Source organism: Sebastes umbrosus, chromosome 7 (assembly GCF_015220745.1).
Source record: "Sebastes umbrosus isolate fSebUmb1 chromosome 7, fSebUmb1.pri, whole genome shotgun sequence".
NCBI lineage: Eukaryota > Metazoa > Chordata > Actinopteri > Perciformes > Sebastidae > Sebastes > Sebastes umbrosus.
In genome coordinates this window covers 10,814,178-10,835,263 of record NC_051275.1, presented here as the reverse complement: position 1 = coordinate 10,835,263, position 21,086 = coordinate 10,814,178, and the positions used below count along the sequence as shown (strand labels likewise).

Here is a 21,086-nt window from a genome sequence, read left to right as displayed (position 1 = left end):
CGTGACAATGATTGATCTACGTGCATGTCAAACAATGTGTTTTATCTTGTGTCCTGCATTCAACTTTTGCCAGCCCAAATCAATGTCAGATCAAGAAGGAATTTTCAATCAATACTACAAAAAGGTCCAAAACTATATAAAAAAAAAAACCCAATTTCAATCATTTTCACGGATCACATTCTTAGCCCTTCATGTCTACAACAAAATTCAATACTAGTATAAATGGGTTGGTATAATACTGGATAAATCAGAATAGATGCTAATTAAATAGTCCATCTTGCCTTGTTGCCCAACAGGCAACATCAGTGTGCTGACTTGACTATGACTAGACCCAAAACTGCATGTGGTTAATATAAAGTGGGCAAGTCTATAAACCATTTTCATTTACATATATCTACAGGTCAGAGGTCAAGGGACCCCTTTGTAAATGGCCATGCCAGTTTTTTCTCACCAAAGTTTGGAGCCTTATTTAGTCTCTTTCGCAACTAGTATGACATGGTTGGGACCAATGGATTCCTTGGGTTTTATAGCTTCATAGGATACCAGTATCTGCACTAGCACAACCTAAAAATCACAAGTTGCGTTAATATGTTAAAGAAATTAGTGGCATTAAAACTAATTTGCATTAATGCGTTATTACCGCGTCAACTTTGACAGTCCTACAATAAATTAATTATATCTATGATATCGGTACTAATTGATGCATACTATTTTGTGGACCAGTTTACAAGGACCTAGATTCAGTCCAAGGCATAGTGGGCTATCCCTATACTGCCATTCTCCATAACTGATGACTCACTGGTTTACACTTAAGATTGATCCCTTGCTGTCTAATGTCCGGTCCCCATCATGGTCTTTAAAGTTGACAGGAAATATGTAACATATAGGAAGTAATGATGCTTTATTTTCATGGGACCTTCCAGCCCTGCAGTGGCATGCAGAGCTGGACTTTGTGCTGGGTAAGTCCCTGATCAGACAGGTACTTTTCCACTCTCTCAGGGCCTAAGACTACCAGAGGAAGACTGCAGCTAAAAACAGAGGTATTAATATTAAAGATCCACCTACTGTACCTGTGGTAGCTGGATCCCTTCTTTGGATATATAGCATTTAATTAGGAGTGGAGGACACAGGAGCGCTCCAGACAAAAAAAAGTCTGTTGTGACTCCAGTTATCCCTATACAGTATCCTCTGCTAGGAACTTAGCTGTAATGCTATCCAGGCCGATATTGATCGCTATGTCCCACAACAAACTCAACGAAAGTCTTCTCCAATTTGTCTAAAGTTAAAGGTTACTTTCTGGCACAAAAAAACTCTTTTTGGACTTGTACTTCCTCAGATATATTTCTCACCTCCTTTCTACAGGATCAGCCATCTGTATCTCAGGGGATACTGGATGCTCCACTAGGACTGACTTCACCTGACCTATTTTTGGTGGCTACCTGGACAGCATTCAGCATTTCACTGTAACTATCATTTCCAGTAACCACTGTGGTTAATGGTACATGGTGAGTGACATTACTGTGGCTTACCTCTGCAACTTTATGGGGAACTCCATCTCCCAGCACTTCCCTGTAGAAGCACTGCTGGGTCATGTAATAGGTGAGGCCGCTGGTTCTCTTGAAGGCATCTTTCAGCCGCTTCAATTCCACATCAGTGACTAGAGAGAGAAAGACAGGAAAAGAAAAGTGATTTAAGCAGACTTGGTATGCTTTGGTGCTTCATTTAAACTCTCTGCTAACAGAACCTACGGTAAGTACAGAAAAACTCAAACAACAGTGTATGTCATAATGTAACTTTAACTTCAGCCAAGTTTCACTATTTTCTACCGCATATAGATTTGGGTTATCCTGAGTAACCAGGACGTTGTTTTTGGAGAGATTGAGCTGTTGAGTTCAAATTAGGGATGTCAACGGTTAACCATTAATCAGTTAACCGCGAGAACATTTTTGACCGGTTACGCATGTCGGCCTATAGGTTAATGTACGGCCTATATGTTAATTTAACATGTTCAGACAGAACGCACCGCAGCCAATTTACAGCACAAAACATACAAAGTGGATGGATATAGTGCTTTGATTTCGATTTTTCATTGGTCGCACCGGTCCGCCTGACATGTAGCAGCCCCGGTAAGATGCCGCATCCTGATCAGATGCGCCAGATTTATTTCACAAGTGGGGAGAGCAAAAAGTGTGTGTGTGTGTGTGTGTGTGTGTGTGTGTGTTTTACTGTACATTTAATAACACAAGACAACTTTACTGCTAATTTCTTCTCTGCTCTGATGATCAGCAAACAGCTGATCTGCTCTCATATCGCCCACCCCTTGGTCACAGAGCGTACCGAAAGGATGTTGCGGACCGAACCAAACGTCCTCTATTGTTACACCCATAGTAGGTATACTGACACGGTAAACTCAGTATCGACGCGTCCAGGGGACCCACACTATTTCTTCCCTGATAATGCTACATTGTGAACAACAAATCTGTGTTGAAATCGGCAGGATGACAGCTAGTTAACGGGAGGTGCCATTGATTTACATTACGATACGTTCAGGCACTATTCACTAAAGAAGAGTATTGGGTGAAGGTAAATTCTAACGTTATCATGATGCGTTCAAATGTAATCTTGTAAAATCCAGTTGTTTGAAGGGGATGTTTTATGACCTGTTTAACTTCCTAACAAAAAACAATATGCAAATGGTACTAAAGGAGTGGATGTTGAAGTACATGAGATTTACTGTTTTACTTTTGGTTTGTACCTTGGTATCGCATTGGTAGAGAATCATGGAATTTCACTGGTATTGGTATCAACTACTAAATTTCTGGTAAGGTGGTGACATCCCAGGCTTATGGGAACTGACAAAATGCTTAAAATGAGCATAGAGCGGGTCTGTACTTTTTAATTCACGGAGACCCAACATTCCCCCATGAGCAACAGTGGCAAGGAAAAAAACTCCCCTTTAACAGGAAGAAATCTGAGAGAGAGAGAGCGAGAGAGACACAGTGCTGTTCTGCTCACAGACTCAGAGGAGTTTGGGGTCTTCCCGTGTGATAACTTGTGTTTGTACAGAGCTGAAACCATCAGCAGCATCAGCACACGCACACATACACACACATCCTATTGTCCTCTGCTTCCACTTCAGGTCAAAGCGATGTAACAGTGTGTTGTGATTCTACGAGTCCCAGCGGCAACAATTACCTTGCTTGCTCTGCTGCTGCAATGAAACAAATGCAGCTATATTGTCACTACATCCAGATCCAACACTGATGGACTTTTCCAGATACAGCTGCACGCTACGCTATGTGCTGTTGGTTGAACTGGACCATCGCCACTCAGGGCCAGTAGAGATGTGGAGACACTAGTGCTGAAGCCACTAGAATTTGATAAATCAGCAGGTCCACTCACCTAACAATTATATGAATATATAAAATATATTATATATAAAAATATAGCATGTAGTATGCTAACAGAAGCAAAATCTCCAGTATGCCAAAAAATACCCACATGTTGAACTGATTTGGAAAAAATCTCCAGTATGCATCGAACCAGCCTACCTCACCTACTGTATCCCACAATGCAAAGCGCTGGAACAGTACAGGTCTATGGTCACAACAACAGCGGACAAGAACGTCAATTTTCTTTTACATTTCTCATGTGCTATTTCATCACTAAATTCACTTCACTGAGAGGGCACTAATCTTGTCGGTTAACTGTTAATGAGTGTCAGCTATTGGTCAGAAAAAAAATTCCAAATTAGCATCCCTAACCACATGTTATGAATAATTAACAAGTAGAGAAAGGAGTGAACAAAAGAAACCTTTGCGCTTTCCCAGATGACCGGCGCGAACGTCGGGGTGCACACAGACACGACAGGGGTCACACTTTTTAAATGGACTTAATGAACTGACAAAGTACATGGAGTCAGATTCAAGCACAACAATCGTAACAGCTCTTGACCTATTAATCAGAGAATATACCCACACTGACGTGCAGACTTGTTGATTTGCATTAATAGGTTATATGCATGGCCTTATACAGATCACTTATAAGATCGCTTCCTGATCAGCAGATGGATTTATAAGTAGTTTAGCTTTTGATTTCATGCTAAAATCACATATCTGCTATCATTAAATCCTGTGGTTGGTTTGTTTGCTTTCTCTGACTACAACTGACATGATTTCTTCTCTTTCAAAGTTGCATCATCAGTAGTGCTGGAAAGGTTAGTATTATGATGTCTGCTGCAAGGTTTTACCCATAGAAATAAAATAGGAGTAGACGGGTCACGGAGCTGTTTGCGGTGGTAATTTGACTAGTACAAAAGTACATGGCGATTGTTGTTAGTTGTTACGGTGACAATGGAATCCACATTAACTTTTCCCATCCACGCCTTCGCCCAATGTCAGCTGGGATCGGCTGATTTTGTTATCAGCAATGTTATAACAGCTTACTGGTAAACATAACAATAAGTTACTTTACACTTATTACATGCCATTAAAAACTGTGTGTGTGTGTGTGTGTGTGTGTGTGTGTGTGTGTGTGTGTGTGTTATGTATTCATCAAAATATATAAAGCATGTATTGCCAGAAAACTATTAAGTTAAAGTAAATACTGTTGGATACTGTTTTGTTAAATTTAACTTGTGATTTCCCCCTTTTTGCATGCAAGATTAAAATTGTTCCAACAGAAACCACTAATGAATATAAACAAGAAGGTTTTAATGCAGACATATACTGCAGGGACTACAAGAATCATCATATTGGTGTGACCGTATGCATCAAAGGGTTAAATTGAGCATTTATGAAGTGCTAAGAGGATATTTGAAAATATCGCAATATATATCGTGTATCGCGATATTGCCAAAAAAATATCGCAATATTATTTTGAGGCCATATCGCCCAGCCCTAGTCCGTACTACTCCTATATTCTATTTCTATGGTTTTACCACCACTTTTGTTCTTTCTCTCATTCCACCCAAGCAACCACAACTCTCCATCAACAATCGGGTCACATCACTGGCAGCAGTTTTGTAATCTGCTTCACTCTGACCTGCAGTTAAGTGTTTGGTAATCTACATATTACATTGTCGGTTGTCAATGCGTCACAATTTAAGCTTTCCACAATGACACAACATCAAGGTAAGCTAAATATATTATTGTGCTACTCCTGTCATGTGGAAAGAAAACTGAGCTCTGATTACAACTGGTCACAGTGTCTTATACCAACTGAATGGAATCGACGTCATGCCAACTTTGCACATTGTCAATTTGTATATTCTTGATTGATCCAAGTATCAATGGAGATTAACGGACTATCAAATATTCATGACCACCACAGGAGGTACTGTACCTATTGTAACTTATTGTGTGAAAAACACATTGGCCTTTTTTATTTAGAAACATGTTAGGTCACTTACATCTGGTTACAGACTCTTTTGACGACCAGCCTGTAGAGGGCAAAAGAGCCCACATGACCTCAGGTTTAAACTTGAAGCCTGGTACAGACATGCACACCTCCCACACATAGAGCAATGTGTGGCACGTTGGTTGGCAGCACATTAGACTAAAACAATCGACTTCTTCTCTTACAACGTCATATAATGAATTACAATTGCTAACATTAAAGTCAAACCAATTACAGTAGGAACATCACACTGAGCAGAAGCCGCTTTTCAACAAATTGACCTGTTTCCTCAACATTTAAAAAGTACTCCAACTGCTTCTCATTCATGGTTTACATAGACTTAAAAAGGGAAATCAATAAAAGATAATGGTTATAACTGGGTTTCTCCTCAATGGTGTACTTACATTTTGTACATTCAGTGGAAGTTTTTAAAGTACATATCTGATGCACTTGAATTACCCTAAGACTTCATTATTATTATTATCCAGCCTCAAATTAATTTTATTTATCATAATTTTATCAAATTAAAAAAAAAAAGCACTGAAGTATTGCCATTACTTACAGGGATGGCCGTACTGTCGTAAAGTCTGAATTGTGTTCAAACACAAAGGAAGCCTTAGCAGTGCAAAATAACTCCATCCACACACCACACTTGCTGTAAAACGCTATAAAACAGAGACCATATAATTTGACTTCAAAAGCAACAGCAGCCAAAAATACTGGGCTGCTGAGGTGGGGGAAAATGAAGGGCTGCTGGATTGAAATACTTGCATCTTTATGCACTGCTGACTTTAAAGAAAGCAAGAGCAAATAAATTAGAAATAATTAATGAAATTACAGCTGACAGGCAAAAAAAAAAGGACTTCAATTAGTTCCAAGTAACACACTGGACATGCAGAGACGCCTCTATCTCACAAAGTCAAAATAACAAAAAACAAACTGAATGGAAGTGAACCCATCAGTACAACAGTCAAGATTTGATGGCAGAGTTAGACAAGGACACACTTTGCCCCTCCAACCCAGACCTTTTAAAACGTATATCTTGGTTTGCCTTGTGACCTTTCTTTTCCTCTCCTCAGTAACCATTAACCACTCTGACTGTTCTGCTGTATGAGCCGGTTCTCTGGCAGAGATAGGACACAGTTTCACTTTGACTGCTAAATAGTAAATATCCTTAAAGAACGTCCCTGGCTGCACAAATCTTCTTTTTTCATTGAAATATTACAAATACATGACTTGTATTTTGCTTATCTCTCTTTCAAACACTGCACCCTTACCTTCCTTACTTTTCTGATGCCACACAGTAAACTTATTTGTTGACTACACTCCCTATTACACCGTCAGAGTGAACTGTTGGCCACTCATCATCATCTTCTTACCTTCCTTACTGTACAACGTGATCTACATAAGCAAATGAAGCAAAGAAATGAAAAGGACGCTGCTTTCGACAGCGATAGCAAGACGCTGGTGTTGACAGATTATGCCCTTTTCAAAGCCGCCCTCGTGACATGTCATTGCAGGGTAAACACAGGTGTTATTAATAACATTAATTATGGACCTGTTCCATGGTATTGGGCATGCGTCACTGGAATGGCCGTGACACACTAAATAGAATGGGACCATGATTAATGTTATCAATTACACCCGTGTTTACCCTGCTATGACACGCCGAAATGGCTGCTGTGAAAAGGGCCTATTGATGCAACTGGGGAATTTAAAGGGGACATGTCATGCTCATTTTCAGGTTCTTACTTGTATTTTTGGTTTCTACTAGAACATGTTTACATGCTTTAAAAAGGTATGATATGCAATCGTTTTCTGCATGTCTAATGTATAGATAGATAAAGATATAGATAGATGTAAATATAATCTCTTTTAATCATCACTTCTGACCTATTAGAAGTGTGTAGTTGACCCTGCACAATAAAGCTTTATATAAATTCTCCCACTTCCCTAATTTTCTTAACAGTGCTGTGGGAGATTTATATGAGGTGAAGCAGCAAAAGAAGTTTAGGTGCAGACTGAATGTGTCTGTAACTACCATTCAGGCTTTTCTCCCGTCAGTGAAGATCAACAAGGACTGGACTGGGAGATTTGCAAGATTTCCTGACTAATTAAGCACTTGCCAACTGCAGGCCACATGTACTGTAACTAAATTAAAGGAAGAGTTTGACATTTCAGGAAATACTCTCATTTCCAGGAAGTACAAAACCTGAAATGTAAAAATGCAAAGTTGTGGTTTTATGGCAGTTCTGTGAATATTTCAGTGACTTCCTGGACTTTCCATTAGCTGCCTGGCAAAGGCACAGTGACAACAAGACTCCAGGAAGTCATTGCACCCAGCAAGGAAATAGTCCCGCATGTAATCCCTCACATAAACGAGTTTGCTTTTACACTTCAGGTTTTGTATGCATTCAACCAACAAGACCTAACCTGTTAGTTAGTGAGCTTCGAAGGTGATGTTCCCCCTGTTTCCAGTCTTTATGTTAAACTTAGTTAACCATCTGCTTCATATTCAGATAGATGTTCTCATCTCACTCACAAAAAAGCGAATAAGTATAATTAATAATCAAACTATTCCCTTGATGGAATAATTAAATGGATTGATGATTTTGTTGGAGAGTACAGGTTCACAGAGTGGTCAGTCCTGATGAATGACTCAGCATAAAAGCCTATTTATGGTGTAAACAAATGTATGTGTGTATAAGTCATACACTACACATCAAGTATCATGCTTGTGATTTGTACCATTTCCTTTGTTTCTCTATGGGCATATTAGACTAGTCAAGGATCAAGGATGTGCACACAGCAAGAGGAGAGACCCACACTGGTAGAACAACATAATAGCTCATCTCTAGACATTTCCAACATTTACAAACAGGTCAACTTGTTGGGAAAAAAACAACACAATGACAGTTGTGGGGGCACACATCTCTTTGTGTGGCACACCACACTGAAAATGTTGGTTTGCCCTGAGCCTTTCCAAGCTGACCGATCGCCTCAGAAGCTGAAATGCGCCCGGTGGGGGCCAGCCAGCGCCGGGGAGAGGTCCGGCGAGGGGATCCTACCACACCGAGTGGCCGTCCCTAACCCACCGAGTTGAATCCCCTTGGCAGACTGCGCAACGGGGTCCGTTACCGACCTCACACCGTCCACGGGCTGAGCCTCGGTCAGAAGGACTCAGGCCCCCCGAGCGACACCGGCCAAGCGGTCTTCTGTATGCCACATTTCCCCAATCCGCCCGTCGACGGCGATTCGGCGCTGGGCTCTTCCCTCTTCGCTCGCCGCTACTGAGGGAATGCACCTTCCCCGCTTGTGGGTGTGGTTTCAGCCATGGATGTATTAAGAGAGGTTTCAGGTTTCAGCGTCTCAGAGCAGAGAATACTGCTTATTTTTCCATAATTTTGAAAGCTAATTTTATACTTGGTGATTTTTTTAATCATTCAAATTTGGCTGGGTGGTTAGTAACACATTTTTTTGTGGTGCGACAAACCCAGAATGCATATTTATTTTTGCTTTACACAGACTTAAAAGGTCTGTAAAAACACCTAAATGGATCTGGTGCTGAGCTGGCTGCTACACACTATCAGGTTGTCAGTTTGGTCTCTGGACTGAACAGGATAAATCTGAGGGGGAAAGTGAAGAGCAGCACTTGCCCCTCCCTCCTTACCACCACTGAGTTGCCCTTGAGGCAAGCCCTTAAACCCCCAACAGCACCGGTGGAACTGCTCAGTGGCCAACAGATGAACATCTGGTTGTACTGGGCAGCATCACTGTCCCTGATATATATTTTTAAAGTGACACAATGGGGCAATGTGTCGCAGAACAGCAGGGTGTCCACCTTCTCGCAGCAGGGTGTTGCTAAGACCGTACCAAATATGTATTCTAGGTTGAACTAATCTGTGAGCGGGAGGCGTAAGCCACCCAATTGGAGTGCAGAACTGATTAGTGTCGAAGTGCTGAATCACAGGCTTTAGCAACCCTGCAGGCAGCCAATCGTACACGTGGATCAGCGGAGTGCACAAAGCTCCAGCAACAGAGAATAGAGCACCCTTGTGTGTCATGTAAGGTAGGAGCTGACAGACACAAGAAAACACAGAGACACTGCAGAGGCAAACCAGCAGCCAGTCTCTCCTTCCTCCTCACTGTCTGCAGTAAAAAGCTTATCTTTCATAGCTTTACAGCACATGAGCACATATTAACCACAGTTATAGAGTAGCTTTTTAACTGCTCAGTGTTTGTATTACAATTAAGACCGGATATCGTTTGGAATGTTTCAACACTGGTGCCAATATGATACGATGATCTGTATGAGAGCTGAAACAATTCTGCAAATAACGAATGAGTTGATCTATTTTGTTTATTTGATTAATGGTCTAATTCATTTTCCAAGCAAAAATACCAAACATTCCTCACTTCTCGATTGTGAGGATTTTGGGATGCTTTTCTTTGACTTATGTGATAACAAATATATAAATGGACAAGATGTTGAGGTTGTTGAATTTTACAAGTATTTGAGCATCATAATTGACAATAAGGAATAAGGAAAAAAAAAGAAAAGCCTGCAGCGTCTCTTTTGTTTGAGGAAGCTAGCCAAGTTCCAGGTTGAGAAATCCCTGATGACACTGTTTTATAAATCTTTAATCGAGTCAGTTTACACTTTTGCTTTTATTTGCTGGTATGCATCCCTCAACCTCAAACAGAAAAACTCATTAACAAGGGTGATAAAAATCTGCAGCAAAATCATCGGCGCTCAGCAGACATGTCTGCCTGAACTGTACAACAAACAGCTGATAAAGAAAGCAGAATCAATCATTTCAGACAGTACCCTTCCACCTGCATTCAGAATTTAAGTTTCTGCCGTCTGGTTCCCGTCTCAGACAACCATTAGTCAAAACTAACCGATATAAATTCTCTTTCATACCCTCAGCCATTTCACTGCTCAACTCTGTAAAGTACAAGTAGTATCAGCACATCCACCCATGTCTGTTATGCCTGTTCTTCTTCTGTTCTTGTCATTATCTTAATATTGTAACTCTTTTAATATTTTTGGTACTTCAAGGTTTCTCCATTTTTCAGTTTTTTAGTATGTGGGAATGTACAGTATGTGTATATCGTCTTTTTGTGATGAGATGTTGTTGTTGTTGTTGTTTGCTACTGCGGCAAAACCAATTGCCCCTCGTGGACAAATAAAGGTCTTGAACTTGAATATATAAATTCCCCTCCAAAATCTGTAAGACTTTTTTTTTTTATTAATTAATTGATTAAATTTAATTAAATTAAATATTATTATTATTATTATTATTATTATTATTTGTGTTATCATTATTAATATTTATGTATTATTTTTTATTTAATTTCAATTTCTGGTGTTGTTTTCTCTTGTGTGCTTATTTCGTTTGTTTCTAAGCTCATTACTTTAAAAAAAAAAATGGTTTATAAACTATTGTTGCTATCTGAGGATATTTATAGAAAGAGCGTGTGTGTGTGTGTGTACAGCCTCTGCTGTATTCTTACAGTCATTGAGCTATACCTGAGGAATAAAGTCTCATCATTTTCCTTTTTTTTACTGTGGTATCCAATTGGGTATCGAGAATCGTGGAAATTCACTGGTATTGGTATCAACTACTAGATTTCAGGTATCGTGACATCTATAATACAGACAAAAAAAAACATCATCAAAAATAATCAATATTGAAAACGATCATCTTTTTCAGCCCTAGTTGTTTATCAATAGCATGACAAGTTTAAATTTATGAAATTCAACTACGATCTCAGCCGGCTCTCATTTCTTCTCGTACGAGGGCCTGACTCTTAATTCACTTAAAGTCCAGTTAGACAGCAACACGTCAAGACACTGCTACTGAAAATCACAAGAGTACGTTAAGAAAAGGTCTAGTTTGTGAATGGTGTTCTATTATACTACAGAGACAAAATAGGACTACCAGATAATAGCAAAATTGTTACAATTAGATGGACAAATGGGGAAGGAAAACAAAGCAGTCCACATTATAGAGAACACTGTGTATTTGTTGATGCTGTGATGCAATGGGAGTATTCTAGGACACTGGGCTGCATTAACTGCAATGGTTACCATTCAATGCAGAGCAAACAATGGGTGTGATGTCTGCAACTGCCCCAACACACGCACATGCGCGTGCAAACACACACACGCACATGCACACAAACGCGCACACAAACGCGCACACACACCTGCAGTCCAAGCAGACACATACACATTCACAGCAGGTTGTCAGTGCTGGACCACCTTACTAAATTATCATGGCAGCAGAGCAGCAGCCAACAAAGCCTCCTGCTGTGACTCAATGTTTGCTGTCCTCTAAAATAAGCTGGGTGTGCTGGCCTGCTGCTACCAACAAGACTGGAAACACCCCGTCAGGGAGAGCACCGAGGCGCCTGGAGCAACATGCAAATACTGAACTCACATAAGCCCAGGTGACCTTTTATACATGAAGAAGTGTCAACAAAAACGCCTGCAGGCAGAAACATACAGCAAGTGCTGTTCTTAAAAAGCTCACTTTGCCCAAACATTCAGCATGAGGCTGCTGTTTAATGGGGTTGGAAAGAGAAAAACAACAATATCTTATTTTTATTTTCAGAACCAATTATGAATTGATTCTACAAATCCTCATAATGACACTATAATCCCTTCTGTGTAGCATAGGCTTTGTTTTTTGGCTGCAGGCTGTAAAGTGGCAGCCGATCGAAACCGGCCATTATTCAGCTGATCGGCCATGACTGGTGACTACAACAATTAGGTGCAATGAAGTCTTTTGTAAGGAAGTGGCGCTGCATTGTTTTTTCAAAAAACAAGGTTTTGCACATGGGCCCCCACAAAGCTAAAACCGGCCCTGCTAGCTGGTGGTCCTGAAGTTGGAAGAGCTGCAGGACAAGATGTTCCTGTCATGGGGAGAGGAGCAGCACGTTGCCACAGACAAAATGTGACAGAGAGATCTCGTTTCAGTCTTATTACCCAGAGGAGATGAAGAGGAGTAAGTAAGTAAATAAGTGGTTAACATTAAGAACATGTTGCAGAGTTTTGACTCAACTTTACGTTATCATCAGCTCTCTCACTGTAAATGCAAACGTCGGCTGCTGACTGGTTAGCGAGCGTTAACTGTAACATTACCGTTAACATCAAACAAGTCTTACATTAGCTAACCGGTAACGTTAGTACTAGAAAGTTTATCTCATTGACTTGGGAATAATTAGGCTACGCGTTGCCACTGCGGCTGTCGTGAGGTCAGAGGCCGGCCGTATGTGCTGTGTGTGTTTATGTTGTCATGGAGGTTTAATAATAACGGCGCGCTACACAAAACAATGCAGTCATTTTCATCGCCGTTCATTCTAATGTAACAGGTATTTTTCTTTCAACTCTCGTCCCAAAATTTATTTTCATCCTCCCCGATCAGATTGTTTTCGGCCCCGGGACGACGGGATGTCCTTAAGCTCGAGCCCTGAATTGAATTACTTTGCATTAATACATATCACCTACGTTGGATTGGTTCAAAAATCTCAGGTGTGCACTTGGCAGCTGTGTTATTTGGGGAAATGTAAGTATTGCATCGAACTCGGTAATGTCATATCATGTACAGGCGACTTTTAATGAGTATATATTATATATATATTATATTATATTATAACACTTAGACAATGCCTAAGCCACTTGGAAAATTGTTGTCTCAGTTCAGTATTCTTTATTCTATGAGGCTACACCATTCTGCAAAGCTTAGTGCACTGCATTGTTGTGGAGAGACAAAAGGAGAGTAAACAACACTCACCCTCGTTGTGCACCTTTGCTAATACTAAAGGCTTAAGACTATGTGTTATTGATTTATACCAGTTATAGGAAGTCTAGGAACAAAATGATTGAGTAACTCTCAGATCAAGGAACCCGTCAAACTGATGTTTGAATGTTTAACTGATTCCAGTAACCATTACAGCCATTTATGAAGGAAAAATAAAAGTCCATACTGTATGTATTATGATGGTAAGAACTGGCACCCTAGGTTTTGTATCGCGTTTTTCAATATTTCGGTCAAATGTCATAAAAAATATACTGTATATAGAGGTTGCATGTAAGCAATAAAGTGTTCAATTGTATCCTAGACAGTCCTGCTATCTACAGCCAACCTAAATATATACTATTATAATCCATCTAAACAAAACAGCTTATGTTTCCTTAGTGAACACCATACTGGAAGCCTTTGTGGCAGCTTTAGGCAAATCTACGTCCACAAACCAGGGAGCACAAGGTAAGAAATGCAAAGCAGCGGTCTATCACCTGTGCTGATAGGACCTGCTGACGTCAACCAGAAATGTGAAGCTATGCATCTCTCAGATGACTGTTAGGTTGTGTGTCAGAGAAGTGAGAGTGATGACCATGGTTGATGTTTCAATAACATGTATCCGTATACATCCTGCCCAGCACTGCCTATAAATACAGATATACACTTTTCAGCTGGGGCCTGTCTCGCAACAAAGAGGTCAACATAGTCATGTTTGAGTTATCCAACTTCACAAGAAAGTTTCTATGAGCATGTTTACATGGAACACAGAAGTAATACTGTCAGGTGTTACAACATGCAATTCTATAGAAAAGTGAACAGTATCAGGCATTGTGTGATGCAGGGATATACAGTCAGCTGCTACTTCTCGACGTATTCTTTCTCTACTGTACATTGTCATTTAAAAAGAGATTACTTTAAACATTAACCTTGATGTTACTCAACATCGAATCACACTAGCCTGGTAGGTAATTTCACAATATCACAAGGCTATAAAAGCTGTTGGTGGTTGGTGATTGGTGGAAAGACTAACCAATACAGTTTTGGTGAGTTTTATTTTGTTTCTGTCAAGTTTGAATGTGCTTTACGAAGTTCCGCTGCTAGAACCGCTGATCTCCCGGCTGAAACTCCCGGATGAAACTCCGGCAGCGGGGGATGGGGAGATATATGCGATATATATTCTCAAATATATCGGCAATCGCTGCTTGTTGGGCTCACAATGGCCGTTTGGAAAATGTTAACATATCGCCCAACCCTAGCATAGAATAATCAGCTGCCCAGGGCTATGAAATTAAAACCTCAAGCATTTCAAGACTTTGACATTGAATCAGGAACAAACAGTGCGCCAGAACTGATCCTAAATTTATTCAACATGTTTGACACAGCTCGACCTCTACCTCCAGTCCACACTCCCATTACCCTTGCGAGTAACCCAGCTGATTCAATATTTGGACATCAGATGACTTTTCTCTTTAAGTAACGTACGCAGTCTTGTGCCTTAAACTCCTTTTCAAATTTATCACACATGCTAATTTTGCATACAATGATCAACCGGGACAGTTTTTTTTTTTCATAAGAGTAAATAAATGTTCAGTCATCCTGCCATTCAACTTTTAAAAAGGAAGCAGACTTTCACTTCTGAGAACCTACATGCCCAATACCCACTTTCGGGTAGTAGTGGACTGTTGTATCTACTTCCTGTTTTGGGTCATCACAACATAAGTCTGCTCTAATTGACAACTTTACTCTTCTTTATTGTGGCAGAGACCTGTCAATGTTGAAATATGCCTATACACGTTGATACCATTCATAAATGTACTGAGAATCAGTGCAGCAGTACGGTGACCTCAGCATACCCCCTTTTTCCAAGCAGCCACATTGATTATGTTCAACATGACTTAAAATTTCTCATCTCTTATCCATTCAAAATCTTCATTGTAGTTGAATTCATCACACTTATGATGCAGAACATTATGCATCATGTGGCACTGATCCAAGTTTGTTCTATTTAAGAATATGTTCATATAACAGGACAAGAAGATGCAAATATCTGAGCATCTAACACTTGGGTAACACTATTTTGAGGCTTTAGAGGATACTAATATCTCTCTCTATATATAAAATACTAGTTCTACTGTAGGCATATGGTAGCAATCACACAGTAAACAACTTTAACAGAGAGTGCATAATCAATCCTGCAAAATGAGTCTAGAAAGAAGTCTGAATGACCCTGGGTTTACTACAGGAACACATCAAAGCCTAATCTTTTCAACAGGATGTTCCCTGACCATTATGCTGCGGGTGTCCTACTAGAGTCAGCTTCCATAAAAACTGACTTCAAAATTGCGGCAGCTGAGCCTGTTGTGGGAATTAGGAATGCTGCCATGTGACTGGTGTCAGATAAGGCTGGATAATAATGTGTGTGTGTGTGTCTGTGTGTGTCTGTGTGTGTGCGGTCACGTGATTATCAGAGTGGGAAAGGCAATCAGCTTGAGGAATGTCCAAACCACCACACAAGGAGCGGATAATGAAAAGATGCCATTTAGGCAACAGAAGCAACAATAGGTCACGGTTTGTTCAAATGTGGGCTTCAGTGTGAAAATAATAGTGAGGAATCCTGACTGAAAAATAAGTTACAGACCTTATTAATATAGATAAGTATGAATGCAAAGGACAGGTCTGTCTAAATTCCCTGTAGTGTAACAGCCTCTCATAGCCTGGGATCAAGACAGACAAAGTTCAGTTATTGGCAGCCCAGGGAGTAAAGTGCAACAAGAAGGCCATCAGGGATAATATCGCCTATGTGCTTCCTGATAAATGGTTACCCACTTCTTACATAAGTGCATCAACACTCAGACTATGCATGCAATCAATTGCAACACAGCTTCACCCCACCTTGCGCTTTGCTTGTTCTATCTTGATTTAATCCGGCATATCATAATATGCAGCATATCACCTGATCTGACAGCATAATGCTTTTGAGAAAGGCATCTATGATTATGGACTCCACTAGACCTCTACAGGTATGCTGTGGTATCTGGCACCAAGCCGTCAGTAGCAGATCCTTTAAGTCCTGTAAGTTGCGAGTTGGGGCCTCCATGGATCGGACTTGTTTGTCCAGCACGTCCCACAGATGCTCGATTGGATTGAGATCTGGAGAATTTGGAGGCCGAGTCAACACCTCAAACTCGTTGCCATCCACACGATGTAAAAGAAAACATGATTCATCAGACCGGGCCACCTTCTTCCATCGCTCCGTGGTCCAGTTCTGATGCTCACGTGCCCATTGTAGGCGCTTTTTGCGGTGGACACGGGTCTGCACGGGCACCCTGACCGGCCTGCGGCTACGCAGCCCCATACGCAACAAACTGCGATGCACTGTGTGTTCTGACACCACAAGTGCTGCAGTTCTGGAGATGCTCTGACCCAGTCGTCTAGCCATCACAATTTGGCCCTCGTCAAAGTCGCTCACATCCTCCTTACGCTTGCCCATTTTTTCTGCTTCCAACACAAAGTTCAAAATGTTCACTTGCTGTCTGATATATCCCACCCACTGCCAGGTGCCATTGTAACGAGATAATCAATGTTATTCACTTCACCTGTCAGTGGTCTTAATGTTATGGCTGATCGGTGTATATTGCCGTGGCTATGGCTAATAGATATTGCTGTAGCTATATGGTTATTGCTATGGCTGTAATTGTGACTGGCTGTGGCTCTTTACAGCACCTAAGATGTTGGCAAAGACAGTGATGAAAATCCATTTTCAAACTAAAATGGCAACTAGCCTATTATTTTGATTAACTACTGTAATGATACTGTCAAAATGTGCACTTGCTGTCTGATATATCCCACCCACTGCCAGGTGCCTTTGTAACCAGATAATCCATATTATTCACTTCACCTTCTCAGTTGCGGGCCCCAGTCTGTGGAACAAACTGCCTCTCCACATCAGATCTGCTCCCTCTACAGAGTCTTTCAAAGCACAGCTCAAAACCCACCTCTTTTCTTTGGCTTTTGAATGCACTTGAATTGTGATTACTGATTGGCCTTTTATAATGCTCATTATAACAGTCTTTTACTCATGGATTTTATCTTGGTCTCTGTCTGTAGATGTGTGAAATTGTGTTGTCTGCTCTGTTGACCTGTTTTTATTCTGCCTATGTCTGTAAAGCACTTTGGTCAGCTCATGTTGTTTTAAATGTGCTATAGAAATAAATTTGACTTGACCTGTCAGTGGTCTTAATGTTGTTAATGTTGTGGCTGATCAGTATATATATATATATACATACATATACATATATATGTATATACATACATATATACATATATATACATATATATATATATATATATACATATATATATATATGTATATATATATATATATATATATATATATATATAGGTCTGGGAGACCCTACTTTATATGTCTACCAGAGATCAACTAATGGCTCCCCCAGTTTATGTCCACAGGCTAAATGCTAAGAAATGAAATGCAGCAACAACAACAACGTGCAGCTGTTTGTTGTTCCGTTACACAGCCTGCTAGCTGGTGTGTGTGTGTGAACAGTTTAGCAAAGCAATCTGACAGTCCGCTAGTAAAAACACTGATGATCAACGTTGATCACATCACATGTCTAGGCTTGAAAATCCGCCAGACGAAGGCTAAAACCAGCAGTCTGCAGGCATTTCCCTCTCCTCTGGGAGCTTGGCTGTAGCAACCCAGCTAGCCAGCTAACTAACTGTGCTAGTAGACAAGCTAGCCAGCTAGAAGCAGCACAGACTAGTATTCAACGTTAGTTAGCTAGGATGAGAAGAGCTAGGCTGAAGTGGCAGCCCAAAAAAAGTTAGCACACATTGAAGGCTGTCTGCACAACTGTTTTGCTAATCACTGTCAAGCTAGCCCATCCCAACAACCCCGACAACCAACGCTTAGCTCGTAGCTATGGAGAGGAACGTCACGCCAAACTCCGTCCAAAAATGTCTCTATTTTACGTGACCTTGCTTATAAGCGAAAACACCCGCCACGTAAAATACCAATCAGCTTTATTTCCATATTAGTATGAAGAATAGTTTAATTCGGCATGAACAGAATACGTTTAAAAGACGTTTAGCTACATATTATTTATGCTTTAAGCACTAGAAAACGCTTCCTACTGCATCCCAACGCAGTGCATGTTGGGGAAGGTGACTGCAGAAAATAGAGACTTAGCTATTGTTAAACTGAACATGTCTTTAAATTTAATGAGGTTTTCCCACATATTTTAAAGCCGAATTGACTAACAGACCCTAGCGGTTAAATAGAGACCAGGTATTATGTTCTGACATGTGTCTACATTATCCAACGAGCCAAAGGACGCTTAAACCGCTGGTTTTTAATGGGAGGTGTCGGGCTGACAGTGAGCTAAGCTAGCGCAGCTGAAGTGGATTTATCTTACCTCTCTTCACGGCCTCGTCATACGACAGGAATCCGATCCTCGACTCTTTGGCCCCCATGCTCCCCTCATTTCATTGCGATGTGGGGGAAATAAAGCGTCGCTGCACTGAGTTGATCCTGATTGTTTAGTCGCTCTTATCCTGTTTATTGTGAAATGGTTCCTGCTGGTGTGTCTGTGTTGATGTGTGTGTGTGGTGAACGGGTGAATGTGTGTGACGCCTCCATGCTGTCACGTGATCTGACTCCTACAGGTCAGTTGATCAGCTCCTCCATAACAACAACATGACATGATACTGACACAAAGCTTTTATTTTCACCCTCAATAACTTAACATAAAGTGTGTCCCCTCTTTCTCACAAATTATTTAAAAAAATGCATTGGACTCATATAATGCGCAGTCATACCGAGCTGTCAACATGTGTGCGTGTCTCTCTGTGAAGTTTAGGTTGTAAAGAAGTAGCACCACCTCGTGGCTATACCCTATTAAAGAAAGAGCATTTATTACATATCCTTGAAAAGACAGTTGTTCAAGCCAGTTTTCTACAATTACGAAAAATGTCCAAAATAAAATCTTTTCTGTCATTCAGTGATATGGAGAAAGTCATACATGCTTTCATTTTATCCAGACTTGATTACTGTAACTCCTTGTATTCCTGCCTCAGTCAGAAGAAAGTTTCACAACTACAACTGGTTCAGATCTCTGCTGCCAGGCTTCTAATGGGCATTGGGCAAAAGGGCAAAAGGGAGCACATTTCACCAGTCCTGGCATCATTGCACTGGCTTCCCCTACAATTTAGAATACATTTTAAAATTGTATTACTCACTTTTAAAGCACAACTTGGTCTGACCCCAGAATACATAATGGATCTCTTAACACCCTATAGGCCTACGCCTGAACGTGGTCTGAGATCATCTGATCAGCTACTTCTTGCTGTTCCCAGGTCCAATTTTGTGACAAGAGGCGATCAGGTTTTTGCTATCAGGGCTCCAAAACTCTGGACTGCACTTCCTATAGAGATACGATCATCTAACTCTAACTTCTGGACGCATGTGTACATTTATACACATGTATGTATATATACTGTATATTTGTTTTATCAACTTGTCCTACCACTTTACCACTTCTATTATTACTGATATGTTCTGTGATGTTCTGTTTTAGCAGTTACCATATTTGTTTTATTCTATCTGCTTTTATTGTCTGATGTTCTGTTTTAGTAGGTACCATATCTTTTACTTTATTTATCTGCTTTTATTGTCTTGTGAAGCACTTTGTAACATCTGTTTTGAGAAGTGCTATATAAATAAATGTATTATTATTATTATTATTATATAAACGTCAGTTTCCTCCACTAGTTCGGTCTTTTGTCAGCACTAGTTGGCCATTTTGATCCTACTAGTTGAACAAAAACTCTTACTAGTCACTGTTTTTCAGCGACTAGTGGCACTTTTGTCCAACTAGTTCCAACAGAAGCCTTACTAGTGAGACTGTGCACCACACTAGTAGGACCAAAGCCCAACTAGTCATCTTGTTGATGCACCAGTGGACCTCACCACAGCGACCTCCAGTGGCACACAGACCAAGGCCTGTAGAAGGAGGCTAGGTCACGGGTCTTAGGGGCATGGGGTATAACGCATGCGCAGTGTAACTGAAGCTGCGGTGTGATTGGCTCAATTTCGGTGAGTGCAGACCAGATTTTACTGCACATGTGTCATACCCCCCCCCCCCCGAGAGATGACGCGTTGATGACGCGTGACCAAGCCTCCTTTCCATAGGCCTTGACACAGACTAGGTATTAGCAGACGTCGTACAGCACTTTGTATACGTTTTTAGTATTTTATATTATGTATTTAGTTGCAGTTAAATTCATATCTCCCCTCAGATATCGTGGTGTACAAATATGGAACACCAAAATACATGTTATCAAGAGCTCGTTATCCTAAGAACATTTTAAAAAGTTATCATCACATTTAATGAATGATGTCTAATTATCTTTTGATATGTTAAGATATATTTTCTTTTCTTCTGTACTGTTTTTTGTGTGTATTTCATTGTTTGTATTGGATTGTTTTCCACTGTTTGGTTAGGTTTTTCTGCACATTTTGTGTACTTCTTGTTGTTGTTTAACTTTTGTTGTATTTTTAAAAGTATGTTAGTTTAGATCTTTCTTCCTTTTTTTGTTATTGTTGTTTTTTTTTCTCCTGGGGTTGAGGGGAGGTCCTTTGTATAAGCCTGTGGCTTCTTGACCTCTCCTGACACATTTCTTCTTTTTTTTCATTGACTGGATTTTGTGCAGTTTTATATATGTGCAAATAAATAAATAAATAATAATGAAAAAAAATATGCACATAGCAGCAACTTAATTTCGCTTTATACTGGGCTAAATGGTCGTTTACGGTGAGGCTTTAACTCTATTAAGAAATGTACCAGTTTAATCTTGGCT

At 40.4% G+C, this 21,086-nt stretch overlaps 1 protein-coding gene across 2 annotated transcripts in view; it reads right to left on the bottom strand.

The window, feature by feature from the left end:
- The window catches only part of usp32 (ubiquitin specific peptidase 32), a 50,760-nt gene extending 31,904 nt beyond the window's left edge, over positions 1-18,856 (bottom strand). For both annotated transcript variants that reach the window (XM_037775012.1, XM_037775013.1), the window contains exons 1-2: positions 18,644-18,856; positions 1,530-1,657 (exon numbers count right to left, since the gene is read on the bottom strand). In XM_037775012.1, coding sequence (XP_037630940.1) covers positions 1,530-1,657; positions 18,644-18,701 — 186 coding nt within the window. In that variant the 5' untranslated portion in view covers positions 18,702-18,856. The remainder of the gene's footprint in view (positions 1-1,529; positions 1,658-18,643) is intronic.
- Positions 18,857-21,086: the final 2,230 nt, after the last annotated feature.